Source organism: Ipomoea triloba, chromosome 4 (genome assembly GCF_003576645.1).
Source record: "Ipomoea triloba cultivar NCNSP0323 chromosome 4, ASM357664v1".
NCBI lineage: Eukaryota > Viridiplantae > Streptophyta > Magnoliopsida > Solanales > Convolvulaceae > Ipomoea > Ipomoea triloba.
This window is the reverse complement of record NC_044919.1, coordinates 27,868,485-27,892,364: the sequence shown is the minus strand read 5'-3', so window position 1 is coordinate 27,892,364 and position 23,880 is coordinate 27,868,485. Positions and strand designations below refer to the sequence as shown.

At 34.5% G+C, this 23,880-nt stretch overlaps 3 protein-coding genes across 6 annotated transcripts in view; 2 read left to right on the top strand and 1 right to left on the bottom strand.

Annotated features, from left to right (window-relative positions):
* Positions 1-2,431: 2,431 nt before the first annotated feature.
* LOC116016104 (peptidyl-tRNA hydrolase, mitochondrial-like) lies at positions 2,432-11,126 on the bottom strand. Its single transcript, XM_031256266.1, has 8 exons — positions 11,073-11,126; positions 10,510-10,783; positions 5,754-5,821; positions 5,037-5,087; positions 4,821-4,894; positions 3,919-3,977; positions 3,722-3,798; positions 2,432-2,578 (listed from the first exon to the last, which is right to left on the bottom strand). Exons 1-8 carry the CDS (start codon positions 11,124-11,126, stop codon positions 2,447-2,449), a joined length of 789 nt encoding a protein of 262 aa, XP_031112126.1. The 3' UTR covers positions 2,432-2,446.
* Positions 11,127-13,871: 2,745 nt separating this feature from the next.
* LOC116016316 (nucleolar complex protein 4 homolog) lies at positions 13,872-21,032 on the top strand. 4 transcript variants are annotated; one of them, XM_031256525.1, is made up of 18 exons: positions 13,872-14,162; positions 14,474-14,527; positions 15,285-15,371; positions 15,922-16,353; positions 16,464-16,556; positions 16,640-16,716; positions 16,828-16,889; positions 16,987-17,038; positions 17,707-17,807; positions 17,918-18,009; positions 18,128-18,229; positions 18,692-18,750; positions 18,838-19,012; positions 19,268-19,441; positions 19,560-19,710; positions 20,106-20,163; positions 20,266-20,371; positions 20,525-21,032. In XM_031256525.1, exons 4-18 carry the CDS (start codon positions 16,024-16,026, stop codon positions 20,699-20,701), a joined length of 1,809 nt encoding a protein of 602 aa, XP_031112385.1. In that variant the 5' UTR covers positions 13,872-14,162; positions 14,474-14,527; positions 15,285-15,371; positions 15,922-16,023; the 3' UTR covers positions 20,702-21,032. The 4 variants fall into 4 exon arrangements, with proteins under 4 accessions (XP_031112385.1, XP_031112384.1, XP_031112386.1 ...); XM_031256524.1 differs by having other exon boundaries at positions 15,917-16,353; XM_031256526.1 differs by lacking the exon at positions 15,285-15,371.
* A 1,114-nt stretch (positions 21,033-22,146) lies between these two features.
* LOC116016318 (mitochondrial dicarboxylate/tricarboxylate transporter DTC) overlaps positions 22,147-23,880 on the top strand; it is a 5,264-nt gene continuing 3,530 nt past the window's right edge. Inside the window, exons 1-2 of the mRNA XM_031256529.1 lie at positions 22,147-22,355; positions 22,775-22,858. Of these exons, the coding sequence (XP_031112389.1) occupies positions 22,236-22,355; positions 22,775-22,858 (204 nt within the window). The 5' untranslated portion in view covers positions 22,147-22,235. The remainder of the gene's footprint in view (positions 22,356-22,774; positions 22,859-23,880) is intronic.

Sequence of the window (23,880 nt, the reverse complement as noted above, 5' to 3'; positions counted from 1 at the left end):
CTTTATATATATATATATATATATATATATATATATATATATATATATATATATATATATATATATATATATATTCCGAACTTAATTTTCAAGTAAATAATGTTATAAATTATAATTACAAATTTGATATGATAATCTTTTTTTTTGGAATTTTTTTTTTGATAATGTTAATTACTTAAAAAGTAAAAAACATTAATAAGTAAAATTACAATAAAATTAATAAATAAATACAATAATTTAAATTAAGTTGTTTTAATTGTTACAAAATGTGATTTACAAAACATTACCAAAAAACTAGAGTTATGGTTAACCACTTAACGCAGTGGGGAAGGAAAACACTACTTAGATGCGCAAATTATACTGTGGACCATGGTCATGACTGATACTGCAGTTATGTTGAATTGATACTATAATTGTGTTGAATAGATACTACAGTTGTGTTGAAAGTAAACTGCAGTTGCGCGGAACAGAGGTCGTTCATCCGTTCAACACAACTGCAGTATCAATTCAACACAACTGCAGTTCCAGACGGATGAAACAGCATTTGTTCCGCGCAACTACAATTCCCTTTCAACACAACTACTGTATCTGTTCAACACAACTGTAGTATCAGTCATGACCCATGGTCCACAGTATATGACTGACTTAGATGAGTATGAGAAAAATAGTTCCTTCCATGTTGATCTTTTGAAATTGGGTTGACTTTAATGTATTGACAGTAATGCAAAATCTTGAAATCGGGTTGACTTTAATGCATTGACAGTAATGCAAAAATAATGAGGAGCGAAAAGAGGGATGGCAACCGGGTGGGGAATGGGGAAATTCCCTATCCCGATCCCCATGGGGATTTCTTAAGTACCCGTTTTGATTTTTTAAAAAAAATCTTGCTCCACGCGAATATTAGAATAATGAACATTTTGGAGTAAAATAATGTATTTAATGAGTTAGAATAATATACTTTATGTATTAGAACAATATACTTTATATGTGTTAGAATAATGAAAATTTATGAGATAAAATAATGTATTTTATATGTTAGAATAATGTACTTGATGTGTTAAAATAATGTATTTTATGAATTATACTAATATATTTTATGTGTTTTTGAACCGTGATCCACGGTCCACACAATAATGATTGCAATTTTATCGAGCAAACTCAATTAAAACTTTCAAAATTTTCAAATTGACATTCTAAACTTTTAATTTTAATAAACTAATGCATTTACACTAACAAATATAAATTATACATCATTCAGTCATTCTAAACCTCTATTTCCAAATTCTAAAATTGGCATCCTTACGTAACTCTACGGCAAATATTGTTGTGGAGAGATCATGAAAAAAATGTACATTTTAATATATTAAAGATACATATTAATGAGCGCAAGTCCCACTTGTGTTTTTGAAGTATTTTATGCTTCAAACGCAAGCCCGGTTTGTGGTCAACGATTGAAAAAAATAATAATAATAAACGCATTTGAGACCTGCGTTTCTGACCTCAAACGCAAGTCCCAAATGCTTTTTTTCCATTTTTATCCAGCTTTTAAAATCATCATATTTTTGTCTGCTTTCCTATTCTTCGTCCCATTTCAGTCATTAACCCCTCCAAAGCTACATCTTGTGTCTTGGTAGCAACAAACAACATTCATAACTGAAAAATAGGAATTCACTATATTAACAACCAATCAGAACATATTTCAAATTCAACCAATCAGAACATATTTCAAATTCAAACTTCAAGATAGTTGTTAATGTAAAAGTGCAATTGGACCATAACAGATCAAATTTGACTTGTTTATCCCGTCATCATATTAAAAAAATATTTTTTTTAAGTTTATTTTAATCATTAATAAAAAAATAAAAAAAATAAAAAAAAAAACCTCTCCATCTTCATCTCTGGCCAAAGATGAAGAGTGCTGGAGACAAAGAAAGGGTGGAGGAGGAATTTTCTTCTTTTTTTTTGTTATTTAATTTAAAATTATTAAAATAAATTACAAAATAATAACTTTTTAATATGATGACCACCACGTCAGCGATGATTGGAGAAACATGTCCGAAACATGTCAAATTGCATGATTTTAGACAATTGTGTAATAGCTCATTTAAAACTTTTTCCCATAGTAAAAGGTGTTAAAAAACCAATGGTCATTTACTCATTTCCAAGTAAATGTCCTTCAAGAATTGAAACTTTGATTTGAGAGCAACAAAGAGAAAGCTAAGTTGGTTCCAAATAGGGCAAATACAGTTATTTGAAGCAAGTGTGTTTATAGATAAATCAAGTGCCTTAGCACCTAGAAATGAAATCAATTTCTTCTTTTCTTTTTGGGTATTCACTTGGGAGTATACTTTGAAAAGTCAGTTAGAGATAATCAAATAGTCTAAAGAAAAAAGCTACACACTAGCAGTATGGTTCTAGCTAGAAACCTTGAAGGCTTGAATCATGATCATGTTGGGATTGTCTGTAATCTTATATGCTTGTACTTTTGTTGAGTGTTAAAACACCTTGCAGATTCTGTTAAGCCTTTGGATAAGAGCTGCTTCAACGCATCAACCCCTTCTTGTAAAGCAACATCAACCTGTCAAAAAGTAGATCAATACTCTTGAACTGTATTCTATTGGGAAGATAATATGGAGCATAGAAAACTTTGAGGTATCTAAACTAAGACAACCCCAAAGGCCGCTTAAAGCAAAGAGGAGTGGCCATGGTGAGATGGATTCTTGAAATAATTAAGCCTGCATCACTTATTTCGCTTTTGTGAGGAAGCTAGGTTGGTAGAAACCCCAAAGGCCGCCATCTCCTTCTGATAGAATCTCCATAACACAGAAAGAACATTATAATTTCTGCCTCATCTAGGCACTCAAATTAAATTCAATAAAAAGACATCATATTCACATGATCAACCTTACAAACAAAAACATGCCGCCTTAAAAAGGTTCCCTTAAATAATCGGTTTAGATTTTGAGTTTTAATTGTGATAATGTGAAGTGTCTAACTTTAAGTATAAACAAATAGTTTATGTTTATATAAAGTAAATGAGAGTAGAATGGATAAAAGGTGGTGATAAGTAAAAACTAATAATGAATGTAATCATAGTATCGGATAAATATATAAATAGATAGATAAAGGTGAGGATGTGGTAGGAATGTGGCTGTAGGGGTAGATATATAGTCAAATAGTTCATAGAGATTATGTTTTCTGAACAAAAGTTATCGAGTTTTTTGTTAAAACTGGAAAATTATTTACCCTTTTAAAAATGACAAACTGCGCAACTGTGCAAGTAAACATGTCTTCTATTTTCTATGCTTTAGTTTTCAGGAATTCTCCAGTTAGTAAACGGCCCTAAACTTTCCTTAACTCCTCTTTGTTGATGCAAGGACCATAAACAACTAAAACAAGCCGATCTACATATTGTATATGCAGGAATAAAACCATTGAGTTGATCTAGACAGTGCACACTGGAGGTATTATTGTCATATTTACATAGGTAGGACTGTCTTTGTTCCATTGTTTGAATCAAAATTGACAGTTATAAATTACATATAACTGGCAACCAAAATATGCTCAATTAAACCAATACTGTTAAAAGCATGGCAAGTCAAAGTCCCTCAATAAAGGCTCACAAACTAATTCCATTCATTTCACTAATCACACATCAGAAACAAATGGAGGACAATTATATTAAAAATTACAAAGTAGAATCTAACAAAGATGAGCATACCCGTTCTCGAGCAGTTGCATTAAACTTTTGAAGCAAGAATGCCTTCGGATCCATTTGACCAGGAGGTCTTCCAATGCCTAACAGGAGAAATAAGAATTATTCGACATACAAGAGAAAGCAAAAAGCAAACAAAGAAAAATAATAATAATAATAATAATAATAATAATAATAATAAAGAGATCCAAGGTTCCACCAACCTATTCTTAATCGAGGAAACTCTTTGTTTCCACGAAAATGATAAATCACACTCTTTAACCTAAAAAGTATATAGAAAGAAAAACAGTGTTAGAGATCTTCAAAGAAACATTCCTATACCAATTGTTAGTATTTTATGTACTGGCTAGACATTTATACCAAACATACAAATATGAAAGAATTTTAAATTTCTGAAAGCTATTACTAACCGGAACACAAGAACCAGTAGAGATATGGGCAATGAATTTCGTAAATATCCATAAAATTACCAGAAATCAGGAGTTTATGCTGTTAAAACATAGCAATCCAAAACTTAAGAAAACAAACACCAGGTGAGATTCATCACATAAAGAGTGGCTTGGTAAATTGAGACCTATTTGGTATAATTTGAAACAGAAAGGAGACCAAGATACAAAACTTTATAATGTGGATTAAAAGATGTTTCCTAAACAGGATATAAACCATATATGCTTAAAGTAAAACATACCCAAGTATACTTAGTGAGTTAGTGTGAATTTGAATTCTTAACTTGCTACGAGCCTACGAGGCTTTTAACTGGCAGTTTCATAAGAAGTATCTCAATCCTAAAAGATGTAAGTTCACGTTCTGGTTTTCTAGCATAAGGCATGCACATGCCACATAGCAATGTGAAAGTAGTAATAACAATAATAATGATAAGATAAGAACAGCCAACTTGTTGAAAGATTAGAAAATACTTTTGAGCAAAAAACACAAAAAAAAAATAAATAAATAAATAAAATACAAATCAAAGACTTGAAATTAGCTATAAAGACTCAAGCATGCAACTATGCACATACCATGATAGTTATTCTGTGAGTAAATTTAGACATAATGGTCATACCCATTGTGACTATGATGACCTCCTTTAGGGTAATGGTCATACCCATTGTGACTATGATGACCTCCTTTAGGGTGAAGACGAAGTACCCCACATGGCAAATCCATGTCATCATGAAACTACAGTAAAAAAACACATGGCAAATCCATGTCATCATGAAACTACAGTAAAAAAAACATTATGTCCAAGTGTCACAACTCACAAAGTATTTAGTCAATTCCAAATAAGAATTAAAAGTTTGAATCGCCCAAAAGACTATACCACAATCACGCGGTTGAGTGGAAGCTTATAATATGCAGCAAGTGGTCCACTCTAATAGGAAACAAACAAAAGTTATTTGTCATATCACCATATAACTAAGCAATGTTCTATTCAACCAACAAACAAATAAGGCACAGAGCAAGACATTAAAAAATATGTCAAAATTACAGTAAGACATTTTGTTTTACCACCGAGTATTGATCTGCTCCCATATGTGCATTGGTTACAAATTACAACTATCTGATCCATTATATGAATAGCTAAGGTCAAATCCCCTCAAAGTTTCAACCAGTCATGACCATTACAAAGTTCATGACTGAAAAAGTAGGACACTGTGACATAGAGAAAGGTGAAAACAAAAACAAGGGGAGAGAAACAAGGGTATAGAAAGTGGAGTGAAGGGGATCAACTTAGACACCACAAAGCATGATTTATGTTATTAAGGAAGTCACAAACTAAGTCCAACTCCAGTGAGCAAGCATAGCTATAATGAATTTCACTCTCTCATATCACTACATAAGAATTTGGTGCCATATCAAGAAATATTTTCCATGAATTAAGATCATCTTAGTAAAATAAATTCCACACCAATGACCTAAAACTAGATATCAAGGCAATTGGCATCCACACCAATGACCTAAAACTAGATATCAAGGCAATTGGCATACTGAAAAACCAAAGCATCAATTGGCTCTAAACATAAATTTAATAGCTTACAGATTCACCACTCAAATTCATATAAGTTTGGGGCTTAGCAAGGAAAACTGGAACTCCATTAAGGAAACCTGGAAATTACAATTTGCCAATCCTTACTACATTAAGGAAACCTGGAAATTACAATTTGCCAATCCTTACTACTAAGCATCTTTATTCTTCCACAAGAAAAACCTTATTTTACTTTGGCACAAGAAACCTAGAACAATTAGAATTAAAAATAACCTGAGAAAAATAAAAGATAAATAAATACCTTTATTGGTTATAGATAAATAAATGAACATTTACTTCATAGGTAAACCTAAACAAGGAACGTTTTGGCTGCATAACACCTACTCCATTTTGGTTTGTAGAGTTTGTTCGTGAACACATTAGAACCTAAGCAGTATTGAGGAAGAGCTTGTGTAACTTTTCACTCAATTTCTACAGGAATGGATAAAAGATGACGCCTTACTTGACTAAGACTTAGTGCTTAGCAAGATTGGAATGCAACGCAAAAGAATTCCACAAGCACAAGTTACTCTCATTAATGAATCATCTAATTTGCAGATTATTGTTTTCTGTGGAGAGCGAACACTAGGGAGGGGTTTCTTTTTGAGTTTTTTCCTAATTGAAAGATTGAAAACTTTGTAAGAAAAATAAAAGAGCTATCAATGTGCTTTGCGGTTCTCCAGATAGACCACTGAGGAATTTTGTCGAACACCTTACAATCAACATTATTCATATGAAAAATAACCTCACAGCCAACAATAAACATAAATTACAATGAGACTAAATACTCAGAATTTTTGAAGTGTGAAGTCGAGAAGAGCTACAACCAGTGTACATTAATTAACTCACCATAATAATTATGTTGTCTAATAGCTCTCGAATTGAAGAAGAAGATCCCTCTCCTGGTAGCTTGCTTGAAGACAATGGCATATATAGCTTCCAATAATCCTTATTTATTAGCATTCTTGTATGCAATGGATATCAAGACAACTTTTAATATACAACAGCTAGCAATAGATAAGATATTTCAGCATAATAATTGTATGCTACATATGTTAATTTAATTTATAGTAATAGATTTATGCCAAAAATACTCAAAATAACTGAAATTATAATAATGATTTAGGCTTAAAATAATAGTAATAATTATTAATAAGATTAAATGCTATACATCAGTAATAGTAATAATTATTAATAAGATTAAATGCTATACATCAGTGGTGAAAGAGAAAATGCCACATCATTAAAAAGAAAAAGGTAATATTGACTAGGTCCTTTCTTGTAAAATATTTATTACTTTCTAAATTATTATGTACGGAGTATGTAAAATATTTATTACTTTCTAAATTATTATGTACGGAGTATTCTATTAGGAAACAATTTATTTCTAATTAATGTACGGAGTATTCTATTAGGAAACAATTTATTTCTAATTAATAAAATCTATCTAATTTTCTAAACATATTTATTACTTATTACCTGTCTAATTTTTGTTACATATTTATTACTTATATAATATTTAAACGGCTCATTCATATAACAAAAATTATCTACCATAAACATTATTTCTAGTACAATGAATGAATTGATTAGCATTCTCAACTAGAAGCATTCTCAATAAGTCAAGAATATTAAATTAAACAAGTGTAACTTAGTAACTTACTTTCATGAGTTGGATGCCAGAATAAATATTTCTTGGTATGATTTCTCTTTCTGAACACACGCACACAAAAAAAAAAACAAAAAAAACAAAAAAAAAAAAGTGTATAATTAAACAAATGTTTTAAAAAAGATAATGTATCATTTAGCATAGAAGTTAACTTACTTTATTTTTAGTAACTATGTGTATATGTCGAAGCCAATCACCCCCACAAAGTAAAGCTTGTGTTGTTTCAGGTAACAATGAATTCCCTATTTAAACTGTGTGGATTTTGTGGGACAGATGAATTACCTGTTGACATGCCTAATAAAAAAACAATAACGAAATCAACTAGTCAACCCAACATAATCATACCTCCACAACCATAACATATTAACATATAGTCTAGGAGTTAGCTTCACATTTGGTATATCTACCTAATCATGCAATCAAGCATTCACAAGTAACATATTTGACTATTAGATATTTGGATGTGAATTAATAATATTTCTGAGCATTTAGTTCTACGATGGATGAACTTAACTGTTAACCAAATAATGAAAGCAATAAAGATAAAATCCAGATATATAACTAAGCATTTACATGATTACATCATAAACTCTTACTGGAGTCAGAGTTACTATGTTCCTCAACAGAGCTTGACAATACTGGAAAACTGGAATGATCACATGCAACTTACACCTAATATATAGGGTATAAGGTATTAACAACATATTATCTGTTATTGACTTCTGCAGCATGAGGTTTAGTACCGGAATACATATATAGCTAAACAGAATACCCATATGTAAAAGATAGAGAACAAAAATGAAATCACTGACAGAAAATCAGTAAGAATATCAAGGCCATAAACAGAGAAATCAAATACAACATCCAATTGACTAGAAGAAGTTCACAACATAATAACTTGATTCAAAGACGATTCCCAAATAGCATCAGAACTTCAGCACACATACACCATACACATATAACAGCAGTACAACACACATGCTTGAAGTAATCCAGCAAAAAAGTAGAAAATAAGAAAAAACATACACAGAAAACTAAGTAGAAACACAGCCAAAAAGTAGAAAATAAGAATAAGAAACACCTACCGGCTCTGGCTGTGGGCGAAGGCTGATACAGAGTGGCCGCAGGCGGTGGGCGAAGGCCGAAACGCAGCAGCTGAGCAGCAGTCGGCGGTCGTCGTTGTCGGCTATCGCAAGGGAGGTGGAGCACTCGTCGGCGGTTGACAGCGGCGGTCGTCGTCGGCACTCGGCAGCAGACAGTCGGCGGGCAGGTTGGAGACTTGGAGAGTTGGAGATTTTGGCTGCATAAGCAAATTAGGGTTTCAATTTCAATTTTAGATTTTTAGTATTTTAATTTTATAAATTTTAATATTATATATATATATATATATATATATATATATATATATGGCGGCTCGCGAGCGGCTCGACGTGTCACGAACCTAAGACATTTGAATTCTAGCTCGAATTTGATCAAGTTCAAGCCGAACTTTGACCGAACGGCCCGCAAACTGCTCGACTCATTTACACCCCTAATTTACACCCAACATCTATTTTATTCAATATATATAACTTTCTAAAATTATTATATTATAATTTTAAAAAATCTTTATTTTTAATTGACAAAAACTATTTAATTTTTTATATCTATCTAAACAGCTAAATCAATTAAAACCCATAAACTCCTAACTTTAATTACAACTTTAGTCTCTGTTAGAAATAATTGCAATTTATCTTGTAATCATCTCACTGAATTATAGACACATATAATTGGATGGAATAGATGACCTGAAAATTTAAAAATAGAATTAATTACACTTTTGGTCTTATGACTATTGGAGTCTTGTTAATTTCAATACATGACTTTAAAAACTAACAATTTAGTACCTTAACTATGCAAAGTTTAACACATTTGGTCCATCCGGCCAAATGTCGCTGGAAAAATATAAACTATTTTTAATTATTTAATAATGGGGGCAAATTGGTCATTTCATGCTCTTCCTTCTTCTCCGTTCTCCTCCCTTCTTCGTCGTTCTTCTTTTTCCTTCTTGCAGAGAGTTGCAGCGACAGCCGGTTGGATGCGGTGGAGAGTTGCAGCGACGGCGTTCATGGCATGTCTTCTAAAACTATATGCTTGTATCCAAGTCCATTTTATTCTTTGAAATGGTTTATTCTTTAAAATGCAATATGTGTTTATAATTAAAGTTCCTCTTTGTAATAAGAATGGTTACTTACCTTGTAATTTTTTTCTACACCATAACTGAATGGTTAATTGTACCATTCATTGAGCAGAGCGTGGAGGGCGGCAGTGTGGGATGCGGGGTCGCCGGCGTCGAGCAGCGCACAACGGCGGAATGGCTCTGAATCGTAATTGGCGGCGGCGTTCTTGAACTAGACGTCGTGGACAACGCCGTGGACCATCGCTGCAACTCTTGCAAGAAGGAAGAAGAAGAACAGCGAGTTGCAAGAAGGAAGAAGAAGAACGGCGAATAAGGGAGGAGAACGGAGAAGAAGGAAGAGCATGAAATGACCAATTTGCCCCCATTATTAAATAATTAAAATGGTTTATATTTTCCCGACGACGTTTGGCCGGTGATTTGGCCGGATGGACCAAATGTGTTAAAATTTGCATAGTTAAGGTACTAAATTGTTAGTTTTTAAAGTCGTGTACTGAAATTAACAAGACTCCAATAGTCATAGGACCAAAAGTGTAATTAATTCTTTAAAAATACTCCATACCCATAATCAATGATCGAATAATATTTTTTATATTTGCATGGAAGGGGGATACCCGAACTGTCTAAGTACATTGGCTAAGAGGTACAAATCAACACCTAAACTCAAAACACACAGCGGCGCTTAAGAGCGCATCTCATTTGTCACCACATGGCCAAAACGGCCAGCTTGTCTATCACCATCCTCCATCGCAACCTCTGGAGGATCAGTCAGGCAAAAACAACCACTGCCTAAGACATTTGTCGATAATGCAAGCAACAACAGGTCAGCCCTTAGAGAAGCCCATATGCTGTGCAACACAATGGATGAGCAGGTCCTGATACTCCTGCCTTTTCTCATAAAATTTGGCCAGCTTGTCTTTCACCATCCTCCATTGCTATATCTGGAGGGTCAGCTCGAGTAGTGAAAACCATTGGTAGATCAGGAGGTTCCCCCATTAGAGTATAATCTGTGTCATCTATGAGAGGGATCCTTGGTTGTTCATTCCCATTGTAGACCACCGTGCTTGTGACCTGCCTCCCTCGGTTGGACCCTCTAACCACTGTATGTTCTGTTTCGGCTGCAGCTTGACGCGAGGTTCCACTCCTGCCACCTCTACCTCTGAATGCACCACGTGGGGCTGGTCTAGGTTGGTGTACCTGGAGAATATAAGCTCTGGTCCTTAAGTTCTCTATACTGTGTCTTTGTTCCGTAGGGTTGAAATTATGCCGATTAGTGGTTCTTATACAAGGCAGCTCATTACTTTGATAACACGTTAACTCCATACCTTCATCCACCATTTCATGCATGTGTACCTAGTCATCCCCTTCAACACCATCCAATACTGCGAATCTGGACTTGGAACCCAGGCCTTCTATCCTGCGGGTGGTACTAATGATGTAACTAGACGGTTCTTGACCGCCTGCATTACAGGTTCTTGTATGTTACCATTCCGACCTTGCCTTCTCCTATCCTTTCTTGAGACCAGCATCCAAGGCCCATAGTTGTCCTTGAACTGTTGAGTTTGGGGAGGAACAGTCTGCGGAGCCAGAGATGGTGCCGCTTCCGGACTATTCTCTGTTTCTTGAAATTGATTTATCTTCTCTCTGGGGTCTCAAACACCATTGACATCTTCCTTTCTGCACTGATTCTGATTATGACTGTATAAACCACAACTGAAGCACACTAGATGAAAATATACCTTCATACGCAATAGGCCACACTTTTTTATCTAATGTAAATTTTGACAGAAGAGGTTTCGACATTTCTAATTCAATGCATACTCTAGCAAATTTTCCTTTAGAAACCAGGCTAGTAGTATTATCCACTTTGATTGGACGGCCTACATTCTTCCCTATCTTCATCAAGAAAGCATCTTCAAAATATTCTATAGGCAGAGATGGAAATCGAACCCAGACCAACAGCTTTTCGGTCTTGTTATCCTTAGGATCGAAATTGGGTTTCCATTCTTGAACAATCAAGTAATGATCAAAGATCATCCATGGACCTTCAAACTTGGCGAATTCGTAATCCCGAAGGGAATCGAACTTCGCTAAGAAATAGTCTTGGTCTAGGGTGATAAGCTCGAAAGATGCTTCAGGTTTCCACATTCTTTGGAGTCTCTGTAAAAGGTAAGGGTAGCTAACCTTGCGGCCAAGAACCTTGACAATTAACGATCGACGCCAGGATAGCGAAGCCGTTCCTTTTCTTCTTTCGTAACTAGAACTACTGGGCAAGTCGGATCCATGTTCCCTTCATCCATTATATCATCATCCGAAACCACTTCCTTCTCCAGATGAACGCTGGTTTCCTTCTGAGCCCATGCACGGCTGGGGGTGGCTGCCGGCGTTCGCCACTGCGCCGATTCCGGTGACTTCAACCCGCCTGCTAAGGGTGTTTCTTGGACTAACACATCCGAAGATGGCATCATGTCTAGCTCCTATGTTTCGCGTAATCTCTTCGTTTTCTTGGTGCTACGCACAAGTAGGTCTTGATCTTCCGGCGACAAAGTGGTCGTCGCCGGTGAATCCATTTGAGAGAGAGAGTTAGAGAGAATTCATCAGCGATCACTTTTCTATTAGTAAAGAATTCTCTTCAGTAAGTTATTAATCAATGATCGAATAATATATATTAATCAAAACTCAAACTTTCTATGTCATAAGAACCCAATCTGTCAATCTTCTTTCTCTGTAAAAATCTTCATCAATTTTCTATTAGTAAAGAATTCTCTTCGGTAAGTTATTTTTTTTATATCTATTTTTTTTTTATTATTGAAATCTTATAGTAAGCTTTTGCTTTTTGTTTGTTTTTTGTTTTTTGTTTTTTGTTTTGTTTTTTTTTTGTTATTTGTATGGAGTGAAAAAGGTTAAGTTGAGCTTGTAACTTGAGTTATGAGTTTTTGCGTCTTATTGTATAATTTAATTGCTGATGAACACTAATTAACAATTGAGACAAATGGAAATAACTCATTTTGATAAGAACTATTAAGACATAAGAAATGTGGCTCTATTTATGTTTCATCATCTTATGTGTTTTTTGCTATTACAATTTGTTGTGTAGTTTGCAAATTTGATATTTTTACATAATTGTATATTGTTGTGTGGAGTAATAAATATGTTTTGAAAATTATATAGATAATAAGTAATAGAGTTTGTTTCAAATGCGGCGGCGAGCTCCGGTGCGGTCTTGTAGCCTAATCTGCAACGTCCAATTTCATTAATCTTACTGAAATTCGCATATGTTTAAGTGGGGTTATTATGGTAATTTTAGTATTTATATTACGTGAATTGGAATGGTGCATTTTAGTACATAGTGTGGTGCGTTTTATTACGTATGTTGGTGCATTAACTGTGTTGTGGAATGGTGTGTTTTAATACGTCGTCTGGTGGATTTTAATACATTGAATGATGTGTATTTTAAAACATGTATTTCTAATAAGTGTGGTGTATTTTGATACGTATAATGATGCATATTTTAGCGCATATTTTTTTTAAAAAAAAACTAGCACATGTTTTCTAATATGTGTAAATAGTGTATGCTTATAATCTGACATGAGGCACGTTGTGGTACATTTTAATACCTAGAATGATGTGTTTTATTAAGTATATTGATGAATTTTAAGTGAATAGACGCATTTGGTATATTGTGTGGAATTGTGTGTTTTATCGGTCCTCTGGTGCGTTTTAGTACGTAGAATGGTGTGTTCTATAACACATATATATTGCGCGTTGATTTGATGAGTTGATATGATCTAATGGCTGAAAATAGGCCACATGACCACACCTGATCATGACTCATAAGTAATAAATATGTTTAGGAAATTAGATTGATTTTATTAATTAGAAATAAAGAGTTTCTTAATAAAATACATAATAATTTAGTTTACGAAAGCATGTGTAATTACTAACAAAATGTAGTGTTTGATTTTACTGATATTGGACTTTTGGTATTTTAATTAATTTGTCTTATTTCCGTTGTATTATTTATTTATTTACATACTTCAATTTAAACCAAATATAAGAATCTAACATTCGAGCAATCTAATATTCCCAATGTATTATAACGTTTCTTAAACCAAACTCTGCTAAATGTCTAAATTCTAATTTCTTCTGTTTTCAAGTTTTCGAAAAAAAAAAAGAAAAAAGAAAAAAAAGAAGAAGCATGTTTTCAAAAAAAAAAAAAAAAAAAAAAAGATTAAAGCCCTAAAACTAGGGTTCTAATAAATTCTAATAAGCGCTACCTTTTCAGTCCTCCCGCTCCAACTCCTCCAAGGAAGCCTCCAAATTTCAGTTCTGCACTTCCCGCAGCGGCAGATTCGCAGAAGTACGCACTCCGCACTGCCGCAACGCCCGCAAGCCCGCCGGCCGCCGATCACCGCAGTCCGCCGCCCACCGCTCACTGGAGCACCGCCCGCTACCCGCCTCCTGCCGGTCGCCGCCTGACGCCCACAGCCTGCCGCTCACCGGAGTCACCGCCCGTCGTCGCTACATTCCAGAGTCCAGACCATTTGAAACCATTGCTGTACCAAAACTCCAAAAGGTTAATTGTAATTAACTAATTATGTATTTATTTTATTTTATTTTATTTTATTTTGTTTAAAAAAAAACTAATTATGTATTTATGTTTGTCAGCTCTGTGCGGCTCTGTGTATGTTTTTTTTACTTTGAAAAATGGATTGGTTAATTACTTAATTTAATGGCTTACACTCCTTACAGAGAAGCTAATAGCTATACTATATTGCACATTTGCACTAGCAATTTCAAAGTACATAATGCCATGATGTATGATTATTGGTTAATTCCTTAATTCAAAATTTTGACTTCTTATTTGTAATTTTGTATGAAGTGCAGGCTGCGACTTCCACTCTTCCAGGCTCCAGCAGGCAGCAGTGCAGTCTCCAGTGGGTAAGTTCACAGTTCTATTTTTTGATTTTTTTTTTTCTAAATAATTTGGCCTGCTAAACCGCCCATGGGTACCGGCATAGTTGTGTTTTATCCGGCTAAACCGCCCGTGGTACTAGGGTCTTGCTTGATATTTTAAAATGTAAATTAATATCTGTAAATATGTTATAAATTTGTAATTTGTATGTTTAATTAGTGAATTACTATGTATTTAATTCATTTATTTGACAATTATATTTTTTTATACTCTTATTTTATTTTTAGGTATAAAAGAAATCTCTTTTCAAAATGTGAATGAAATTGATATAAATGATAGTGAGAATACTCAAAAAAGAAAGAAAACATCGGAAGTTTGGAATAGAAGATTTGATGAAGTGCTATGTAATCTTGATTGTGGATTTGTGGCTTACGATTTATGAATTGTGGATTTGTGGATTTGTCATTTGTGGCTTATGACTTTAACACTCTCTAGAATCTAGATAGTTTGTTTAGGCAATTATGCTACTGTCTTTCCAGTGCATATGTAATCAGTAATCTGTTAAGTATGCAAGTAATGCTAACTAGTTTTGGTTTTTGAACTTTTGATTATGGGATTCCTAATTTCCTATTAGTATTTAGTACTCCAGTAAGTAGTAAGTACTTAAGTAGTAACTAGTAGTTTTCGAAAAAAAAGCAGTAACTAGTAAGGTTATTAATTTATGGACTTGTGGGTTTTGACTTTTGAGACTTTGAGTATTAATGTATTATGTATAATGTATAGTGTACTGCCCAATGTTCATCCGGTATTCCGGTTGACCTGTTCTATCGAATTCGGATTCGGTTGACTACTTGACTCGTTTTATCGAATGTAAGTATTCATTTCGATTTTAGTTTAGATGATTTAGCCCGCCCGATTAATCCAACAACATGAGGTTTAGGGTTAGGGCTAGCCCAATCCGAGAATAAAATAATAAATTAACTGACAACCCGAATCCGATACAGGGCTGGCCCGATTGACATCCCTAGTTGCAAAGGGACAGGAGTATTCATACTCTTCTAATTTTGAAATTTTAGGTTGAAATTTTGGAACATAATTTATATTTTCTCATGAAAAAATAAAGATTCCTTTCTTTATTGTATATAGTTTGAACAAGTTTATTTTGAATTAATCCGTGTTTTGTAAAAATTCTCTGTTACAATGTAGTATGTGTTCATAACTATCTCATGTGGTATCTAATAACACAATACTTTATAATATATGCTAATGGTATATTATGATGTTTAATATAGCAGCCAATGTAGTATTGCCAAAGAAAAATATAATTCAAAATGGATTTTCATGATTGATGTTTGATTTTATCATTTTTAAAAACATTATCAACAATAAAGTTACTTAAATTTTATGCCATGTAGAGCAGTAGCGTAGTGACGGGAAGTCGGCAACCATCCTGTAACCTGTATGACCCTAATTTACTCAAAAATCTGAGTCATAACCACTTCCAAGTTCCAACAACGCCGCCATGGCCAAGAAGAACGGTGCGAAGACATTGGCGGAGCTGAAAACCCTAGGAAACAAGCTTTTGTCTTCTAGAGCACACATCAATAACCTCCCTGTCCTCCTCACCTTCGTCAATCCCTCTTCTGCTCCCCAATACGCTCTCGAAGCGCTACTTTCCCTCCAAGCCTTCTTCACTCCTCTCATTCCCGACCTCCCCTCCACTACTTCAGCTGCTGACCCCCGAGATGAACCCGAAATTATCTATAGTATTTGGCTCCGTTCCAAGTTCGAAGACCTCGTTCAATCCCTCATTGACATCGCCACCTCTTCCCAGTGCGAACAAGCCCTAAGGGTGAGCACAGTTCAATTATCATGTTTCTTTTCAATTTTGAATTTATATTGTTTAGGTTTTTGCTCGAATATTACCAGGTGTTAACTCCATTCTTTTCTTAAATGATGTAGGAAGTTGTATTAGATGCACTAATGGAGTTTGTTAAGGTTGGAAACTCTGGAAAGTTTCACCCTGCAATATACCGCCGTTTTCTTCACAGTATTGTAAGTGTTAATTGTTGTTGAGAGGTACTATGTAGGACTTCTTTTTCTACAGCTTGCAATCATTGCTTTATTTTACTGTGCAGGTTCACTCATCATTGGGAGTGGATGATATTTTGCTTCATTTGCTTGCAACAAAGTATTTCAACTACATTGATATTCGGTATTGATCACACCTTTTAGAACAGTGCACTACATTTTGTGAACAGTATGAACTTGAGATCATATTTCTCTTGACATGTTCTACTTATTGAACTTTTATTATCTTGTGCAGTTATTTTACTTACATCAACATGGAAAAGCTCTCACAAACATTAGAAGCAAAATACATTACTGGTATTTACTAGCAGTTCTTTAAATTTCCTGCTTTTCTGTTTACTGTACTTGTATTCTGATTACTTTTACTACTTTATTCACTTTCTGTTACTGCCAGATTATGATAACAAGATTTCATCTGGCGATTCTGAGAATCCTCCAAGAGAAAGGTTAGTATGAAATCATGCTGTTCATGCAAATATCTTTGATTAATAATTTGATATAAAGTAGGAACATCTTAGTGATGGAGCATGATGGTGTCAACTGTTATTAATACTCAAGTCTTTGATTTAAATTGCTCCCCTGTTATTAGTTTGGATGAGTATGCAGGCTATTTTTATTCACTTTATGTAGTTGTGATTGCTGTAAATTATATGTGCATTTTGCTGATAAAAATTCTTATTATGTTCATACTCATACATCTGATAACATAATTTTCTGATATAATATTTTACATGTTTACCTGAAAGAACTGTTAGAGCGTCTAGTGTTTTAACGTTTAAACATGTCTTCTTGATGTTATAGTAAGATTTTGAGCCTGTATGATTGATCTGTTGAAGAGCATTTTTAAATTCCTGCTCCGTTAATTTCACAACTGATGTTGCTGCAGTACTCTTGACAGTTTGGAGTTGCTATTCTAGTTTTTTATTCCATTTGATTCACATGTTTTCCTTTTTAATTACATAATTATAGCTTTTCGAGGCAAATGATGAAAAGATTAATAGTCTTTTGACTCTTTGTGAGCATTAAATACTATGAGTTGATTCTCATTTTGTTGAGGCCTATCAAAATAAGTTATTATATGACACCTTGTTCAACTTTTTCCTCTATTTTGAAGTATGGAGCTTTCAGTTCAGAAGATATATTATATTCTATCGCATATCCCACCACCAGATGGTCTTGATCAAATGTCAAAATATGAGATGTGGAATGGTCTAGGTAATTTAACTGATAATCTTGAATAAAAAATAATTATGCAATGTGAATTTCAAATTTCATTGGAACTCATGTAGAACTGCTTTTTGCTAATTGTGTTTGTTGCCGTTCAGGTATTTTTGTTGGGAAAAACAATAACAGGGAAAATGCTTTGGATTCAAAAGCAGAAAGCAAGATTGGCAAAGCTGAAAGTTCTAGTGATAAAGTAAAATTCATATTCAGCTATTTTTCCTACTTTATCCATATTTTTTGTGCTTTTTTTTTAAAAAATATATATTTTATTTAAAATAAATATAGGCTGTTAAGTATTTTCCTGCCTTCAGGTTTTGCCTTCTCTGAAAGTTGCTAAAAAGATGAAGCTGAAATTTACAAAAGCATGGATATCATTTCTTAAAATACCACTCCCACTTGATGTGTACAAAGAGGTAAAACTGACAGTTCTTTGCTACGTACTTGGATTGTTATTTCTCTTTGTACATAGTCTGAATTTTTAATTTTGTTCTTTTAAACCTTTTACTAGACTGAAGTTAAACTAGGTTATTTTCAAAATTGTATCAAATAGTCACCTGCTTTTCATCTTGGGTTTGTCATTATCAATCAGTGTGGTGTAATACCTATCCATTCTCAGCTTTAATGATTTGGGTAAAGAAATGCTCCTTCTTAGAAAGGATCTATATACATCCCCTCTGATTGTTCTGAAACTTGTTTTCAACTTCAAATAATTGAATTCCCAGTCATAAATATAAATGGTCAGGAATCTTGTCTAGACTTGATAGATGGTCCCCATTTTTCTTTTTAAGTTGGACATTCACATACTATATGATCAGTTACATGAAGACATTGTGTTGACTTTTTGTTCTTAACATTTTTGGTGGTTTGATTATCAGGTTCTGGTTAGCCTTCATCAGGCAGTCATCCCTTACTTGTCAAAGCCCATCATGTTATGGTAATCAATATACAAATGTAGTAAATTGAATTTTTTGCATTGTTGACAGAGTGACAACTATTTTTTCCTTGACCTTTATATGTGCAGTGATTTCTTGACACGATCATATGATATTGGTGGGGTTGTCAGTGTTATGGCTCTTAGTAGCTTGTTTATCCTCATGACTCAACATGGTATAGAGTATCCAAACTTCTATGAAAAGCTATATGCTCTTCTAGAGCCTTCTATTTTTATGGCAAAACATCGGGCAAAATTCTTTGAGGTTATTGCAAATTCCTTGTTTTTCCGTTTATTACTGAAAGTTTGATGTTGATTGTTCACTTCTTAGATGAAATAGGAACATCTATCACTTTATACTTGTTCTTTATTGAAAAAGGTTAAATCTGCACCCATTTTTATATAGAAAGATAAAATTGCTTTCTGAATTTTTGGTATTTCTCATTTACGCTTGGCAAACATTTATATAGGGGGTGAAAATTATTATTTTTGGATTCTGACCTGAGAGTTCGACTTGCAGCTTCTTGATTCTTGCCTGAAATCACCACTTCTTCCTGCATATTTGGCTGCTGCTTTCTGCAAAAAATTGAGCAGGCTTTCACTATCAGTTCCTCCCTCAGGATCTCTTGTTATTACTGCTTTAATCCACAACCTTTTAAGGAGACATCCATCAATAAACTGCTTAGTGCATCAGGTATGGACACTGTCCTACTATGTAGTGTTGCCAGTTTGTTGTAGCCTTTGAATACAATCACCAATTATGTAACCATTAACCATACAGAAGTTACTAAATTGACAATATTCTTTTGCAGGACGATACTGATGAGACAACTAAAGAAAATTCAGAAGCAGAGAGAGAGACTGATGTTACTGCAGATGCTTGCACAGAAGTCTCTGTTAATGGATTGGGCATTGATCCTTTTGATGAGGAAGAGAGGGATCCTTTGAGGACTAATGCCATGAGTAAGCTTCTCCTGCTTTAGCTCAATTCCCTGATTTTTTTTAACCTTCTTTATGTGATTTGAGAAGACATTTTAAAAGATCCATCTACAGTATGGTTGCCTCTAAACCATATGCATGGTCTGTTTAACTGTTCTATAGTTATTTTGTCCATTCTGATTGTTAGTGATGGACCATTTCATGTGTAACCAAATATTTGTTGTTTAGGGCTAATAATTGCTTTTTGAGGAGCTATTATCTTTATCTAAATTTGTTGGGAGTTCATGAGCATAAATGCAATTTATGCATTAAAAAACTTGGTTTCTTTTTTGTGATTTCTTCTTCTTATTGAAAAAAATATTACAGAGTACTTATTTGTGAAAATGATGTTTTGTTTTTTGTTAAAACTGATGGAGCAGGGAGCTCTCTTTGGGAGATTGATACTCTTCGTCATCACTACTGTCCTCCTGTTTCAAGGTATATATCTATATCCATGACACCGTATAAAGTGCACATTATTAGTTTATTCTCCTCTGGTTTAAGCTCCTTTTTCCTTTTGTTGCTTTCATGTGCTTCCAGATTTGTTTTATCACTTGAAAATGATTTAACCGTCAGAGCAAAAACCACTGAAATAGCAGTAAAAGATTTCAGTTCTGGTTCTTATGCAACAATTTTTGGTGATGAGGTATAGTTCTTTCTGCCTTTACCTGGAATGCGACCTCAAATTCAAAGTTCAGTTGAATCTTTATGATAATAAGTTGGATTAGGGAATTGAGCTAATCTTTTCCTTCTAATTTGCTTGCATTTACGCATTTCAACTTAAACTGTTTGCCCACAGATTAGGAGAAGGGTTAAACAAGTCCCCCTGGCATTCTACAAAGTAGCACCAACCTCTTTGTTCTCAGAGTCCGATTTTCCTGGCTGGACTTTCGATATAAAAAACAAAGAGTTAGCTGGTGTTAATCAAGAGAACGATGTTATTTCTGCGAAACGGCAGCGAGTTGAGTGCTCTTAATGTGATTGTTGTATTTGTAGAAGTAAAATTTTGATATTCAAAATTATACCCAAGTACCTAGATTGGTTTTCCTTCAGTTTTGGTAGGCATTTGTGTTGAGTTCAATTACATTATCTTAGAGACTGGAGTTGACCCCTTTTAAGTCCCAGTAACCAAAATTATACAGGGCCGACCTATAATAATAAGTACTGTTTTTGGGCGTTTTGGTGACAACTTGACTGTTGCAAAGATTTAAGTTTTGCTGGTGGCATGGTTGATGGCACAAACGTGGCCAAAATGTTTGTAAAGGAATATAATTTACTATTAAATTATGCCATGAATCGTGCGTGCATTTGAATTTCCTATCTTTAATCCCAAAACGTAGGACTAGACTTATAAGTTATAGTGGCATTTTGGTTATAATATAAGCTATTGCAACAAATTTAAGGTGTCTCATGTTTGTGTAATTGTGTATATGTAAATTTCATGGTTTTTCTGGGTAGGAAATTTTACTTGTACAAACGATTTTTGATTCTTCAATGTCATCATTTATTAGTACTCCGTACTTTATAGGAAAAATATGATAGACAATTTATAGAAATAAAGTGTCATTAAATAATAAAATTATAATCAATACTATAAGCCTTATATATAACTAATTAATAGTGTAAATGTAATACATTATAACAAAACTGTAATAGATAGTTTAAAAAAAAAATATTACTAAGCATATACCATAAAATCTAAATTTTCATGACTCGACCTGTGAATCGGTCTAACAGGAGAGTTTGCATGCATTAAATATCTTCTCATTGCACCTTTTTTTATTTTTAATAACTTGTATGAAAAAAGAAAAAAAAAAAGAAAAAGAAGAGAAGACTAGGCCAGTTTTGTAAATTATTATCTCACAATTATGGTAATGTGAACGTTACAATGTTAAGTTGTGGAATTTTTAGAAACAATTTATAATTTATTTTGGTGACATTTCTACAAATCTTTTTCTTTAAACGAATTGTTAGGTAATGTATAATTTTATAAATTAGTAATTCTATTGAGATGTTCATATGCTAAAGATTTTGTAGTCTAGTAGCATCCGGTTGTACTTCCACATGGGACATGGGAAGGCTAAGTTCGAACCTCGGATATTAGCTTTTTGTGCTTCATTTGGTTGAAATATTGAAATATTGAGATGCTCAAACATTTTGATCACAAATAAATTTTATAAATGAGTTTAAAAGAATTAAAGAGGTGAAAATATATATGGTAAATGTTGTTTTTTTTTTGTTTTTTTGAAAAATGGTAAATGTTGTTTATGAATGTTAAAATTTGAAAAGGCGAGTTGATGAACCAAACGCGCCCTAAAAATGTTGAAGTTCCAACTTCCAACGTGTGCCTCCTGAGCGGAAGCGATGCTGCCTGCCAGTGCTGGGGCCTCGGTGTGTGTATATATAACCAATTAAACCAAACCTTTCCTTCCTTCGAACCCTCGAGAGCTCCACTCACCCTAACGCCATTCTTTCTACCTCTGTTATCTGAAAGCAGAAATCAGAGAAAAATGGGAGATCAGAAGCCCAAGCCCGCCACCGGAGTCTGGCCCACCGTCAAGCCGTTCGTCAATGGAGGCTGCTCTGGTATGCTCGCCACATGCGTCATCCAGCCTATTGACATGATCAAGGTACTTTTATTGCTTAATCGATGTGTAGACATGCATACATTCGTGTATACATGTTCATTTCTACAGATCGGTTTCCTGTTCTTCATTATTTTTTTGGCGATTGAAGTTCTGATCTGTTTGATAGGTGTTTGGTTGCCAGATATAGCAGATCGATCAACTCTTTCTGCATTCGTTGCTTTAGTTGGTTTAGTTTTGTATCAAATTTGTTTCTTATTTCTGAAATTGTTTCTTCCATGTCTCAAGTATCTAAATTAGTGTTGAATGTTAGGACTAGCATTGACTTAGTGTTTACATGTATCGGAAATACACGAGCATGGATCTCGTTGTAAAAGTGCTGATTTAATTCATTTTTGTGCTCCGTATATTCTTACTGGTCCATGTGTTTTAATGGATCTGAATTTTCTGTTTCACGATTGCAGGTGAGAATACAACTGGGCCAGGGATCAGCAGTAGATGTGACAAAGAACATGCTAAAAAATGAGGGTTTCGGTGCCTTTTACAAGGTTATTAGCCTTCACTTGATGCTTTTAATTAATGAGGCACTTGAGTATTTCTTTGATCCACAATATTCTGCTACTCACCAGTCAAATCAAGTTGCCATATATATGGCAGCCATGATTGTCCTACTTTTCTTCTCAAATTGTCTTGGCTATGTCTTCCATTTTCAGCTGTAACCATAAATACTATACATGATCCCTCTATTCACAAATAGAGAATTACTGGTTGGAGATTTTTTAGGCTTGCACTGAATGCTTTCGTAATGTTCTGGTTTAGATGTATAATATTGATTTAATGGGACAAGGGAACTTGTTTGTCCACCCTAAACTATTGCATCATACATTTTAATTTCCTTCTGTTAGCTGCCATTGCACAATCTTTAGGACTTGATTTTTTATTTTATTTTATTTTATTTTATTTTTTGAGGGGGTTGGGTGTGGTTAATGATGGAGTGGACTGACTTGTTAAAAGTGATTGCTTCCCCAAGTGATGTTGCTTCATTTCAGCAAAGCAAGGAAATTTACAAAATCAGTCTTATGTTATTTTTCCCTGAAGGGATGAAGCCAGTTGGCAACAAGCAAGTCAACCGTCAAAAGGAAAAAAAAAAGAAGAAGAAAAAGCTACTCTTACGGCTAAAGAATGCTCCCTCTTGTCTTTTTCTTCTCTACACTGCTGCCAGCCATTTGCATGTCTTCTTCTCCTTCTTGATGTTCATGTGTGTCTTATTCCCCTCCTTTCTGAACTTTCTTAGATGTCTTATCCTTTTTTATTTGTCTTCTTCTTCACTTTTCTTCTCTGATCTTTTGGCTAGCTTCCTTCTCTCATCTTGTCTTCTTCTCCTCCATTACTTTGCTTCCTCTTCCCTATTATTCCTTGGATCCCCCCCCCCCCCCCCCCCCCCCCCCCCCCCCCCCCCCCCCCCCCCCCCCCCCCCCCCCCCCCCCCCCCCCCCCCCCCCCCCCCCCCCCCCCCCCCCCCCCCCCCCCCCCCCCCCCCCCCCCCCCCCCCCCCCCCCCCCCCCCCCCCC

Excerpts from the sequence above, each read along its gene's own strand:
- LOC116016104 (XM_031256266.1), bottom strand. The coding sequence starts at position 11,126 with ATGGGCCTTGGATGCTGGTCTCAAGAAAGGATAGGAGAAGGCAAGGTC. Across the intron at positions 3,799-3,918 it reads GTTTCCTCGATTAAGAATAG|GCATTGGAAGACCTCCTGGT; the intron begins GTTGGTGGAACC and ends TTCTCCTGTTAG. Across the intron at positions 2,579-3,721 it reads ATGCAACTGCTCGAGAACGG|GTTGATGTTGCTTTACAAGA; the intron begins GTATGCTCATCT and ends ACTTTTTGACAG.
- LOC116016316 (XM_031256526.1), top strand. The coding sequence starts at position 16,024 with ATGGCCAAGAAGAACGGTGCGAAGACATTGGCGGAGCTGAAAACCCTA. Across the intron at positions 17,039-17,706 it reads GAGAATCCTCCAAGAGAAAG|TATGGAGCTTTCAGTTCAGA; the intron begins GTTAGTATGAAA and ends TCTATTTTGAAG. Across the intron at positions 20,164-20,265 it reads TACTGTCCTCCTGTTTCAAG|ATTTGTTTTATCACTTGAAA; the intron begins GTATATATCTAT and ends ATGTGCTTCCAG.